We start from the raw sequence: 13821 nt of genomic DNA, 5'->3' as shown, positions 1-13821 counted from the left end.
CTATATTTAATGTGGTCATTTCCTTTAGAACCAGAGGCTTAAAGTCCCTAATCCAAAGCGAAGAGCTGTCTGTGTGATGATAGTATTGGCATTTATAATACTAAACTATGGACCCATGAGGTAAGTACATACTAGTACTAAAAATTTAAATTTTCATTATTTGTTATTCTTTAGCTCTAGTCAAAAGCTAGAGAAAACCTGGTTTGTTTGTTTTTTTTTTACAAAATCAGCATCCTAGATGTGTAAAGAGTAATTAATTAATTAGACAGGAACCATGCCTTGAAAGATCTCATGATCCACCTGGGAGGAGAGACAGGTGAAAGGATGACTATAGTAAAATGTGGTGAGTGTAATAATAGCAGTATGAACAAAGTACTAAAAGAACATATATGAGAGTATGAGTTCTTTGAGGTAAAGGCTCATATTGGATTGATAGCTGCTCAGTACTTTTTTTGCTGAATGACTGAGTGATTAGGAAATGTGATACCAGTTTGCCTTATGGAAAGTATGAGAAAGGCATGCCAAACAGAGGGTACAGTATGTTTAAAGGCACAATTATGAAATGACATGATATTTTCAGAAAAAAGTGAAAAGTTCAGTGTATCTTGTACATATGGGGAGCGTGCATGAGGCTAGATATATGGCTAGAAGTATAGGTTGGGCCATATTATGATGGGCATAGGATGCTACTGAATACAAGGAGGCATCCCTAGGTTTTTCAGCAGAGGGCAACATACTCAGCTTTGCATACTAGGAAGATAACTCTGAGGGCTGTATTGAGAATGGACTGAACTGAGGGGAGTCTATTGGCAGAGACAGCATCAAGAGACTGTTGATGTATGTCGGGTAATAGATGAGAGTCTGGACCATGGAAAGGAGGGGCTATCTCAAGGTACATCTCTGATACAGACTCTCTGGGATTTGTGGGACATGAGGAAGAAGAGAGGGAGTTAAAGGTAATTCCAAAATTTCTATCTTGAGGGATTAAATGGTGATGCTGTTATCTGTGGTAGCAAACATGGAAAGATCGATAGTTTTATGATGGAAGACACTGGTATTTCATGCTGCTGAGATCTTGGGAGAGGCAGATAGCTAAATGTGACAATTAGCAGGTCAATGGTAATCTTGGAAAGCAGATTTAGTAAGGGTAGGAGTGAAGTTTATATTAAAGCTGGTTGGGAACTGAAAGGAATTATAAGTTGAATAATCCTTTTTATTAATAAAACTTTTTGTTATGAAGATTTTCAAACATATAGAAAATTAGAGAAAAAGGTATAGTGAACCCCCTTATACCCATCACCCAACCTCTGTAATTATCAACACTTTGCTAGTTTTGCTGAAAAGAATTTAGGAAGTAGAGAGAGTGAGTATGGACTATCCTTTTAAGAACTTTGCAGGGAATGGGCAGGAAGAAAATGGGAGGATTAAGTAGATTCTTTTTAGGATGCAGGAAACTTTAGCAGATGGTCATTTAGCTTTTGGTTAAATTTTCAGTGAAATATACTTCTGATAATTCTTTATGTGCTTGAACATAATTATGTTATCTTTATTTTTCTGGCCCTGTGCCCAGGCTTAACATCCTACTTTCTTCACTTATTTGTCATGTGATTTACTTTCCAAATCCTTTCACTGCCCTAGTTCCCCTCTTCTGAACACTCATTCATTCACTTCAAACTGAATTGCTTCAGTGTTCCAGGCTTTGTGCTTGTCATTCTTTATCCCTCCCTGTACATGTTGGAATGTGACATCCATATCCGAATACATTTCCTCAGATACATTCTGCCCTATGTAGAATGTAGTGAAACTCTTATTTCCTAAGAGCTCTTTTTTTTCATGCAGCCTAAGATTGTATTAGCTCTTTTTAAGAGCTGTATAATTAATATCCCCATATCTTTTCACATGTTTGATGGCTGAACTAGGTCACTCCCATTTTATCTCTGCATAGTTGGTTTCCAAAAAATAAATGTGGAATCTTGTATTCAACTTTTGTTATCATTTGGTATTTGCACAACTCTCCAGAGCATTTGATATTCCATCATAGAATCCCAGAGATCCATCTATTTTTAATTAGTGTACTAAGACATTTCAATACAAAGAAGTCATAATTTTGAGTTGGCCTATTTCTGTAAGTTCAAATTATACTGGCCATGTTACATAGAATATGCAGAAGAGATACCTGAAACAAGCATTTGAATTATTAATTTTTTTTTACTACTTTCTTTGTTACATACTGTGGACATTTTGCCCATATTATTAATATTAAAATTGTATTGATGTGTTAATTTTTGTGTTTGAGGAATGGGACTTCTATTATTCATTAAGGGCTATCTCTTAATTAATAAAGAAGAAAAGAAACATTCTAATCTAAACTTTGTCCTCCAGACTGAGAAATAATAATAAAATAATAAAATTGAAAATAATAAAATTCCATAAATCAGTTGAATTAGAACTATAAAGTGAATACAAAGTCACCAGCAACATTCAAAATTCAATAACGGGATCCTCTAGTACCAGAGAAGACTGCATGGCTGTAGGTCATTTGGCAGAACTTCTCCAGCTACATTCATTTGTCCACACTCTCTTTGAATAATGATTTTTCCACTGACTTCTCTCCCATGACTTTCTTCCACATCCATTCATGGAAACAGAGCTATAGGTTTTAATTATCTTATATTTAAATGTCAGCTTTTTAAGGTGACCTATGTAGCTCTACCATGAAGAGTCTAACTTTTATCTTTACAGAAGCTACTCCTTCTCTTCCTTTTCTTTTTTAATGTATCTTTACCTCTTTGTTTATTTTTTATTTTATTTTTTTGAAGTAATTTTTTAAAACTTTTATTTTAGAATAATTTAAGATTTGCAGAACAGTTGTCAAAATAATTCTTTATTTATTTTTAATTTCCAGAGTAATAGATGAATGAATATATGTTCTTTGTAAAAATTTTAGTAAGTATAGAACTATGTAGAGTAAAAAGTGAAAGGATTCTAGGTCATTTCCTTCTAGCTTCTTCACTTTCCCCAATTCTTTATAAACAATTTTTTCAGGTTTCCAAACCTGGAACCATAAATTACTTTACTAATTCAGTCAAAATATATTTATTGAATATTTACTGAGTGTTAGATATAACAAGACTAAGAATGTAAGGGTGAGCAAAACTAACTTGGTTCTGGCCCTCATGGATTGATAATCTAAGATAGGTGACGTATATTAATCAAAATGAGTACACAAATAAATGCAAAATTATAGCAGTGTCAGGTGCCATGAAGGAAAGGTACGTGATATCATGGAACCATGTAATGGGTTCACTTGACTTAGTGAAATAAGGCAAGGTTTCTCTGAGAAAGGGGTGATTGTGTTAAAGATCTAAAAGAAGATTAGGAGTTATTTAGGTAAATATAGGAAGAACATTTCATATGGAGTAAACGCCATGTACAAAAGTGTGTATATACACATTTGTGTTTGTGTCTGTGTTCATATGTATATAGTTTTTAAAATTTGGTTTTACATAAAAGGGATTATATGCATATTATTTGTTTTCTCACTTTAAAATATGTCAGTACGTTATTCTCTTTTAATAGCTGCATAGTTTTCTATAGTATGGATATACCATAATTTAAACTTCTAAAACTTTAGGTCTTGGGAACTCCTTTATACCCTTAAAAATTACTGAGAGTCCCAAATAAGTTTTGATTATGTGGCTTATATATACTGATATTTATTATATTAGAAATTAAAATAGATTTTAATTTGTTACTTATTAATGAACTTATTAATGTTAACTTATAATGAACTTATTAATTCATTTAAATAATAATCAGCCATTGCAAATTAACATAAATACCATTTTTGGGCCGGCCCGTGGCTCACTCGGGAGAGTGCGGTGCTGATAACACCAAGGCCCCGGGTTCGGATCCCACATAGGGATGGCCGGTTCGCTCACTGGGTGAGCGTGGTGCTGACAACACCAAGGCAAGGGGTAAGATCCCCTTACCGGTCATCTTTTTTAAAAAAAAAAAAAAACATAAATACCATTTTTGGGCCGGCCCGTGGCTCACTCGGGAGAGTGCGGTGCTGATAACACCAAGGCCCCGGGTTCGGATCCCACATAGGGATGGCCGGTTCGCTCACTGGGTGAGCGTGGTGCTGACAACACCAAGTCAAGGGTTAAGATCCCCTTACCGGTCATCTTTTTTAAAAAAAAAAAAAAAACATAAATACCATTTTTATGAAAAATGACTATATTTTCCAAATCTCCAAAAATTTAGTGGCATTATTCTATATTTTTGCATAAAGCTTTGATGTCTGACTTAATAGAGGCTAGCAGAATTCTCATGTTTCTTCACACAGTCTGTTGTGATGTTTGGGTTGAAATGAATGAAGAAAATTCAGACTCATATAGGTATATAGTAGGAAAAACGAGATCCTTGCTGACCCTATGAAGGAATTTTGGGATTCCTGGGGCTCCTTGGACTGCTTAGAACCCCAAGGCGAAGTTCTAGAGTTGCTGCTATAATCTTTTTAACTATTCCCCTGTTGATGCGCAAATCTAGACTGGAGTTAGAGGGTATGAATATTGTGGTAGATTCTGCCAAATTGCCTTCCAAAAAGACTGTACCAGTTTATATTCCCACCAGCAAGTGAAAGGAGTATCATTCTCACATTTCCTAACACTTGATATTGTGAGTTTTGGGGGTTTTTTTTTATATTTGCCTAGCTTTTGGATCAAAAATATTATCTTTCCTTCTGCCGCACTGGCCTCCTTGCTCTTCCTCAGACACATGAAGCATGCTCCCACATCAGGCTCTTCACATTTGTTATTCTCACTGCCTGCAATGCTCCTCCCCCAGAAATTCTTCTATCAGGTTTTAGTTCAGATGCCACCTCATTGAGGCTTTCCTGGACTACCTTCTCTAAGTGGCCGCCCCTGATTCTACCACCACACTCCCTCTCCTCTCTCTTCCTTCACTTTTCTACATAGCACCGCCCACCTTCTAGTACACTATGTGATTTACTCATTTATTTTATTTCCTTTCTTTTCCTTCAGGGATTTTTATCTCTTTTGTTTTTCAGTGCTTAGAACCGTGCCTGGCATATAGTAGTCACTCAATAAATATTTGTGGTATGAGTGAATGAGTGTCTCCCCCCACCCAGTTAATAGTAAGTTATTTTTTCATGTCTTTAGCCAGTTGTATTTCCCTTTTAAAAAATTACTTGTAGTCTGGATAGAAAAATCCTTTCTTTTTACATAAGTTGCTATAAAACCACTTATTTGCATTAAATGTGTCTCTAGTATTTATTGACAACTAACCTGCCATACTCTGCATATGTTTACTAATTCCTACTTTTGTACCTTTACGTACACCATTCTTGAACTGAAAGAACTTCCTTCTCTCTTTCAATTATGCTTTAAATTTTATGTATGATTTCAAGAAGTTTCCCCACTGACATTCTTGGTATTGCTTTATTAAACCACTTTTCATCAGTTATGCAACTTGTCACAGACATTTTCTTCCACTTGTTGAAGTCTTGCTTTATATTATTATTAAATTCTATTTATGCATATATTATCCTAGCTATAAGGTCTAAGATAATGTTATCTAATTCTTTAATTTTCTCCTGTAGAGATAATACAACGTTCATCCCAGAACAAATGTACATTTATATTTGTTTATTTTTTATTGCTCAAAAACTGTGTGTGCTTTTAGTTCCTCATTTCTTATCTGAAGTGCTATATGAGGTACTCATTTATTTATTCAGTCAGACATACAGCAAATATTTATAGAACACTTCTTGTTTGCCAGGTGCTGAGCAAAGAACCAGGGACACACATGAATGAATTACAGGCTAGTAGGAGAAGCAGATATGTAAGCAACCGTAGGATGAGGAAGAATTGTGTAGATGTTATATACAGACATAGGCTTTAAAAAAAGGAAAAACTGTTTTTCTTTTCATAACACTTCTGACACTAAATGTGTGGGTTTCCCATACCAAGCAATTTTTCAATTCTTGGGACAACAACTGGGTATCCTACAGTTTAACTCAAGTCTGACATTTACTACTCAGAGTTAGCACAAGCTCCTCCTGGATAAGGGCTCAGTCCCACAAGATGATCCTCCACTTCAGTCACCAGTTACAAGTCCCAGGTTGTTATCTATTACTTCTGACTAACTGGCTGTAAGTTGGGGATTCCCATGACCCCTGCTCCCGAGGCTCAATAATTTGCTAGGACAGCTCACAAAACTCAGGGAAACACTTTACTTACTATTACTGGTTTATTATAAAAATGAATACATAGGACAAGACAAATGGAAGAGATAACATAGGATAAGGTATGGAGCATGAGTGCAGAGCTTCCATGTTCTCTCTGGGTGCACCACCCTCCCAGCATCTCCTTGTGTTTGCCAGCCTAGAAGCTCTCCAAACCCCATTGTTTAAGGATTATATGGAGGCTTCATTATGTGGGCATGATTGATTAAGCCATTGGCCATTGGCTATTGAATTCAATCTCCAGCTCCAATCTCCTTCCTGGAGGTTGAGGGGTGGGGCTGAAAGTTCCCACCCATTTATCACATGATTGGCTCTACTAATCAGCCTTCATCTCCAGGAGTCACCTCATTAGCATAAACTCAGGTGTGGTTGGAAGTGGCTTATTTTGAATAACAAAAATGCTCCTCTCACCTCCTGTCACTCAGGGTATTCCAACGGTTTTAGGAGTTCTCTGCCAGCAACCAAGGACAAAGACCAAGTATATATTTCCTTTATATCACAGGCATATTCCTGGTGGAACATAGAAGTAATCAATAACTAATAGTTACAATTACGGGAGGCTTTATGCAACAGCCTTTTATGAACAAATAAAGAGAAAGGATTATGCTGCAGGAAGTGGGGATGGGATTGGGGGAGAGATCTTGTTGTAGAAGCCCTCATCAGTCAATAGAAATTTGTGGAAAAAAGACTAGAACAGAAAAGGTTTTAATGAATTAATGATCTTCAAAGCTGCAGAGGTAGAGGGGTCTTGTGGGATGGATCTCATTTTCATGATAGAACAGTCAATTATGAAAAGAAAAGATGATGGTCCCCATATTATCAAGAAAAGGTTCATATTAAAAAAAGAATTAGATGGACAGCACAAAAAAGGGAATTAAGAAATGGAGAAAGTATAAATACTTGAAAATTTAGGATCAATCAGCTGAAATTAAGAATTGGAGAAAGTATAAATACTTGAAAATTTAGGATCAATCAGCTGAAATCTGTGTGTTTCTCTGCATGAGGCTTTAGAGCCAAGAAGTAGTGGGAAATAGGATCTATTCAAATTTTAAAAATATGTTGAAAGGCTTTAATTGAAGTAAAGCAACAAAGAGAAGAGCTGGAAGGAATGAAGAAATATAAAAGTATCTTAACAAGTTGGAATATCTCCAGACCCCAAGAAGGAAATAGGGAAGAAACTGGCTGTGAAACTCATAAAAACCAAGAACTGTTTCTTCTAGACAAAATTTGGCATAAACAGTGAAATATCAAAGCCCAGAGAACAACAATGATTTGAAATACTGAAACTTGTCCCTGAACCAAATGTTGAGAATCAAGGCGTTCCATCGTTTGTATTATTCAGAAGCATTTCTTGATTGGCTCCATTGTTTGCAGTCTCTTCACTGCAAGATCTTCTCAGGTCTGGGAGTCTGTCAGAGGAGCCGGCACTTCCCACTTGAACCTTTTTAGTACCACTTGGAAGGTATTTATTGAACACCTTCCACATCTCTGGTCTTATGTATCTAGAAACCAAGCATTATTATGTTTTAATTGGTGCAGAAACTTTACATGCCTTTAAAAAACAGATTGTGAGCTCTATCTGAACTTTTTTCAGGTACCACAAAATTAAGTTTGGCCAAATAGACATTTTAACCAAGGATTTCCAAGGCATTTTAAATTTAAGAACCTGAACTCTTTTAGAGCAGAGCACATTACCACAATAAAATTATTGATGTTGTTTCAGGTGTTCAATGTAGAATTGAACTTTTGTGTCTTATTTGTGTGGGTCCAGGTAAAAAAAAATATGTAACACACAAGTTTGCTAAATACAGATATGCATTAAGAAACATTTCCTAAAGGCATTTGGTGATAAAATGTAAAGAAGTCTTAAATCGAAAGTAAGAGAATTTGTCAAAGGTGATATGCAGCAAAACTGACTAATTTGAAGAGTTTTGGGTTACTGAATAGTCATCACACAGAAAAAGAAAATTAAACAGACTTAAAAGGGTTAGTTTTTCTGAACTTACTGATGTTTTATGGATGGTAAAGAAGGCATCTAACTATTTTTGCAACAGTATTGAGGAAGCTGACCTATTCTGGGTGGTGTATAAAAATAGTTAACTCTAGGCAGCAGGGAATGGCAAAACATGACAAATGTGGACTGGTAGGAAACTCTATTCTCTCTTACTACTCATGGGGGTTAATTCTATGATTATTAGTCATAGTTTATAGTTGAGGAACCTGGAATTTAACCAAGGTCTCTTTTTAAAAATTATCATTGCAAACCCTGCCTTTTTTACTGTACCATGAAGTGTTTTTTCCCCTACCGTTGTTCAGGAGACCTTAGGGACTTCTGTTTTGGGCAATATGGTGGGCTAAAGGTACAGAGAATCTCATTGCAGTTTAGCATGCCAGAAAATGCTTGATTAAAACATATATCAAAACAGTTTTATATCATGGTTTAACTGAACACAAGTTAAGGACTTCTCAGAGGACTTCATATTAAGATTATGAATCTGTAATGATAAACAAGCATTGGAAGTGCTGTTCTGGATTTATATCCCCATCCTTGCCTAGAGTCTGGGAATAGGAAAGAAAGCTCAGGACCCAAACAAGATGGGAGTCACAATTGAGCTGGAACTCAAATAAAGCTGGAACTTCCAAAGAATGACATTCTTGGCTGCTAAAAGCAAAAAAAGAAACAGGTTGCCATACTACACAGGGAGACTATTGTTAAGTATTTTGGTTTTGGGTTTGAGTAGAGTAGAAATAAAGAAAAAGTCTTTCCTGATAATTCTTTCCCACAAGTCCCTAACTCATGCATGTTTGAGCCTGAATTTATATTACTACTGGTGTGATCCCCTAAAAAAACAAGCCCAAAATTCCATTTAAGTGGCTCTGTGTTGGTGACCTCCAAGCACCCAGCAAAAGCAAATGCAAATCCTTCTAAGAGGAAGCTACTTCAAGGACACCCATCCTAAAAAAATTGCCGTAGATAGAGATCCAACCGAACATAAGCATCCATCTCCTCTTTTCCTCCCAAAGTCATTAAACACACCAGGAAACAAACCGCCATGAACAAGAGTTAGAGGAAATAAACTACAGAATCAGACTTTGAGAGACTACAGATATTTGAATTATCAGATACAAAATGTAAAATAAATCCTAAGTAAAAAAAGGAATTAAAATATCATAAAGGAACAAAAGACTACTAGAATTGACCAGGACATTTAAAAAATATCTGGGAATATACTAATGAATGAGTTAAAACTAGAAAAACAATTTTTAGGTGAAAACAACAAAATAGGCTCATTTGAAGAAAGAAATAGTGAATGGGAAGATGGATCTGAAGAAATTATACAGAATGTAACACAGAGAGAGACAAAGAGGTGGAAAACATGAAATATTAAGAGCATGAGGTTACACCACCATACCCAAGTAATCAAAGTCACATCACCGGTAACAAGACATATTGACATCTTGTACTTCCTGATGTGTTACACTGAAAAGGGCGCAATATCACTTTTGTGATATTGATGCCAAAAAATGCATAGTTTTAATTTTATCCTGAAGAAACATCAGATATAACCAAATGAGGGACACTCTACAAAATAAATAGCCTATAATCTTCAAAAATGTCAAGGTCATAAAGTCAAGGAAAGGCTGAGGAACTTTCTAAGATTGGAGGAGACTAAGGAGACATGAGCAAGTAAATGTAATGTGTGATCCTGGCCCAGAAAAATGACAGTTTTAGGACATTTGGTGAAATATGAATAAGAACTATAGATTAGTTAATTTGAATAAGATCAGTAGATCAAAGTTAAGTTTCCTGTTTTTGCTTATTGTACCATTGTTATTTAAAATGTTAACATTCAGGGAAGCTGGAGAAAGGGTATATGGACCATCTGCTATTTTTCTAACTCTTGTAAGTCTGAAATTGTTTCATAAAGAAAAGTTTAAAAATTTTAAAAACTAAAATATATTGAAAGAGAGAGAGACAGGAGAAAAGAATAGAGAGACAAGGTCCAGTATACATCAAAATGGAATACCCAAAGGAGATAATAGAGAAAATGGGGGAACACAATATATGAAGAGATAAATAAATGTAGAATTTACTAGATTTGATGAAAGACAACAATCCTCAGATTTGGCAGACTTAGGATAAATAAAGTTCAGGGGCTGGCCAGTTAGCTCAGTTGGTTAGAGTGTGGTGTTTTAACACCAATGTCAAGGATCCCCTTACTGGCCAGCTGTCCAAAAAAAAAAAAAAAATCTAAATCTAGGGAAAAACATATAAAAAGAAAATTAGATAAACAAAAAATAAGAAGATATCCATATCTAGATACTTCCTAGTGAGATTGCAGAACACCAGATGCAAAGAGAATATCTTAATAACAGCTGAGAGACAAAACAGATTTTCTGTCTTAACCCATTTTCTGTTGCTTATAACTGAAACCAGAGACTGAGTAATTTATAAAGAAAAGGAGCATATTTCTTCCAGTTCTGGAGGCTGGGAAGTCCAAGGTTAAGGGGGTGCATCTGGTGAGGGCCCTTCTTGCTGGTGGAGAATCTTTGCATAGTCCCAAGGTGCTGCTTGGGTATCACATGGTGAGGGGGCTGAGCATAGTAACGTACAAGCTCAGGTCTCTCTTCCTCTTCTTATAAAGCATCTGGTTCTACTCCCATGGTAATCCATTAATCTGTGAATAGATTAATTCATTTGTTAATTACCTCTTAAAGGTCCCGCCTTTCAAATACCATAGTCAGATTTGTTATCCTTTTAATACTATTACAATAGGCATTAAGTTTCAACATGAGTTTTGGAGGGGACAAACATTTAAACCATAGCAATCACCTGCAAAATAATTCCTATTAGACTGGCAGCTGTCTTCTCAACAGTGTCAGTATGTCATAAATCAGTGGAAAGATATCCACAACATTTTAAGATAAAGAACTTAGTGTAGGAGTCTGCTTAATAATAGTATCTTTCAAGAGTCATATAAGGATATCTGAATACAAATAAAATTTGAAAAAATTTACTATTAGCAGACCCTCACTAAAAAGATTTCTGAAGAGTGTATTTCAGGGAAAAGGAAGATGACCTGAAAAGGTTTGAGATGCAGAAATGAGTAGCCAATAACAAGAAAAATAATAAATGTGGTGAGGCTTTAAAAAAAGTTAATAATATAAAATATTAACAATGCCTAGTTTGTAAAGTTAAAACAAATCAAGACAGAGGTAATTTTTGGATGGCAATAAGTGAGAAATTGGAAGTGGCATGATTAAAGTTAAAGCACTCAAGGTTTTATTCTTTTTTGGGAGACAGGTAAAGATATTGATTATATTTAGACTTGTTAAATTGACATTTTGAAGTTTTTGGATAACCATTAACAAAATGTAATTAAAGTGTTTTATTTCAAAATCTAGCAGAAGAAAAAAAAACATGGAATGGGATGGGCAGACTCAATCCAAAAGAAAATATAAAAAGAGAAACTACTAGATTATGAAAATATAGACTATGATAGGAGAAATTAATCTGGAACATTATCAGAAATCATAATAAGTGGAAATGGACTGAACTATGCTATGTAGAAGGCAGAGATTGTCAGACTGGAGGGGGAAAGAAAGCAAAGTTCAACTTTATGCTATTTATAAGAGAAACACCTAAAAACATACATCTACAGAAAAGTTGAAAGTCAAAGGATGGGAAAAGCAAATAGTAGATAAAAGAAAGCTGGAATTGTTCTATTAATATATACTTTATGGAGAAATATACTTTATGGAGAAATAGCATTATTAGACATACTCACTATGTATTTATTAACAAGTTTAGTTCACCAGGAAGACATATTCTAAGTTAGTATGTACCTGACAAATATAGCTTAGAAACAATAGTTGACAGAACTATGGGGAGAAACTGATATTCCATTGACAAAGTGGGAAGTTCTAGTGTTCCTTTCTCGGTAATTGGTAGACCACATAGACAAGAAAATCTGCAAAGATATAGAAAATTTAAATATCATTATTAAGTTTCATCTAATGGCCATATATAAACCCCACATCTATCAACACATAAAGTTTTTCAGCTTTACATGGAAGTGTTAAAAAATTAATCTTATACTAGATCATAAAGGAAGTCTCAACAAATTTCAAAGACTAACGTGGAGCACAATTTGTTATCAGTGTAATTAAGGTAGAAATCAATAACAAAAAGATGATCACTGAGAACTCCTATACTACTAACGATTAAGAAGCACAATTCTTAATAACCCACAGATCAGAGAAGAAATCATAATGAAATTGTTACTGAGTGATACTAAAAATGCTGTTTATCAGACATTATAGGATATACCATATTATTGTCTGGAAAAAGCAAATTGCAGAAGAATGTTTACAGTATAACTAGAAAACTATACACTATGAATGCATACATATGTGGCAGAGCTGTTGTAAGAAGGAAGGGAATTGTTGTCATCAAATTCAAAAGTGGCATGAGCAAGTTTAACTCTCCCGTAGGCTGGGCTGAGTATTTCTTCTTGGTGCTCCCAAATTATCCATTTACTTTTCATAGAACTTATCACATTTTATTAGTTATTTATGGTATATCTGTCTTTGCTACTATAGACTTTTTTTTAAAAGAAGTTCTGCCTTATTCCTTTTTTTCTATCATCAGTGTCTAGAGTAATGTATATAGCACATGGTAGACACTCAAAAAATGTTGCACTGAATTGCCAAGAAGGGTTTGTCAGTCTGACAAGTAGAGAAGAGCATTCCAGGTGCAGGGAATACTGTGAGCAAATGTATAGAAGGATGAAAGAGGATGGCTTTTACCTGCATTAAGAGGCAGTCAGGGATGGTTAGAACTCCCCCGACTTTTAGACTATGCTTGTCATACTGGGGCTACTTAATAAATACTTGCTGGATGTTGGTTGGGTGACTAGTGAAGGTATGGGTAATTGAATGTGAATGGGCATAGAATGTATGGTAAGTGCTGAAAAAGCAGGCCGTGGCCAGGCCATATAGGACATTTTGTTCCCTACAAAGGGAAAAGGCTGTAACAGTGACTAAGGCAAGGTAATATTATGATAAGTACTAAATAATGTGGTATATGTTGTGAGTGTTGTGCTGAGAAGTGGGAGATAAATGGAGGTAGTTATGAGGAAACACTTCACAGAGGAAAGTAAAATTAAAGACATATAAAGAGAGGAGAGACAGACATCCTAAGGGAAATGATGTATGACTCTAACCAAGGCATAATACAGAGATTGAAAAGAAGTCCCCCCCACCCCTGAACCATTTTGTTGCCTAAAAAAAATTTTAAAGGCAAAAAAAGGTCTTTTCACATACATACTGGGCCTTTTCTGACAGATTAATTTTTTTTTTCCTGGTTGTACATTTTCTAAGACACCTTAATTTTCTTTTTCTTTTCTTTTTTTTTTTTTTGATCTTTTTATTTATTTATTTTTTTAATGTAATTTTATTAACATTTTTTACATTCTAGGATGTTGTTGTGGAGCAGTTGGGAGGGAGGGGGAGAGATCAAAGGGGAAGGAAATGGGATGAAAGAAGGAGGA

The 13821-nt window shown here is 35.1% G+C and overlaps 1 protein-coding gene across 1 annotated transcript in view; it reads left to right on the top strand.

Moving 5' to 3' along the window:
* Positions 1-13821, top strand: part of ATF6 (activating transcription factor 6) — a 204719-nt gene that overhangs the window by 44881 nt on the left and 146017 nt on the right. Inside the window, exon 9 of the mRNA XM_008573560.1 lies at positions 29-120. Within this exon, the coding sequence (XP_008571782.1) occupies positions 29-120 (92 nt within the window). The remainder of the gene's footprint in view (positions 1-28; positions 121-13821) is intronic.

The sequence above is a fragment of the Galeopterus variegatus genome, unplaced genomic scaffold (assembly GCF_000696425.1).
Source record: "Galeopterus variegatus unplaced genomic scaffold, G_variegatus-3.0.2 Scaffold933, whole genome shotgun sequence".
Classification (NCBI taxonomy): Eukaryota; Metazoa; Chordata; class Mammalia; order Dermoptera; family Cynocephalidae; genus Galeopterus; species Galeopterus variegatus.
Note: the sequence above shows the minus strand (reverse complement) of the source record. Positions and strands in the feature narration are given on the sequence as shown.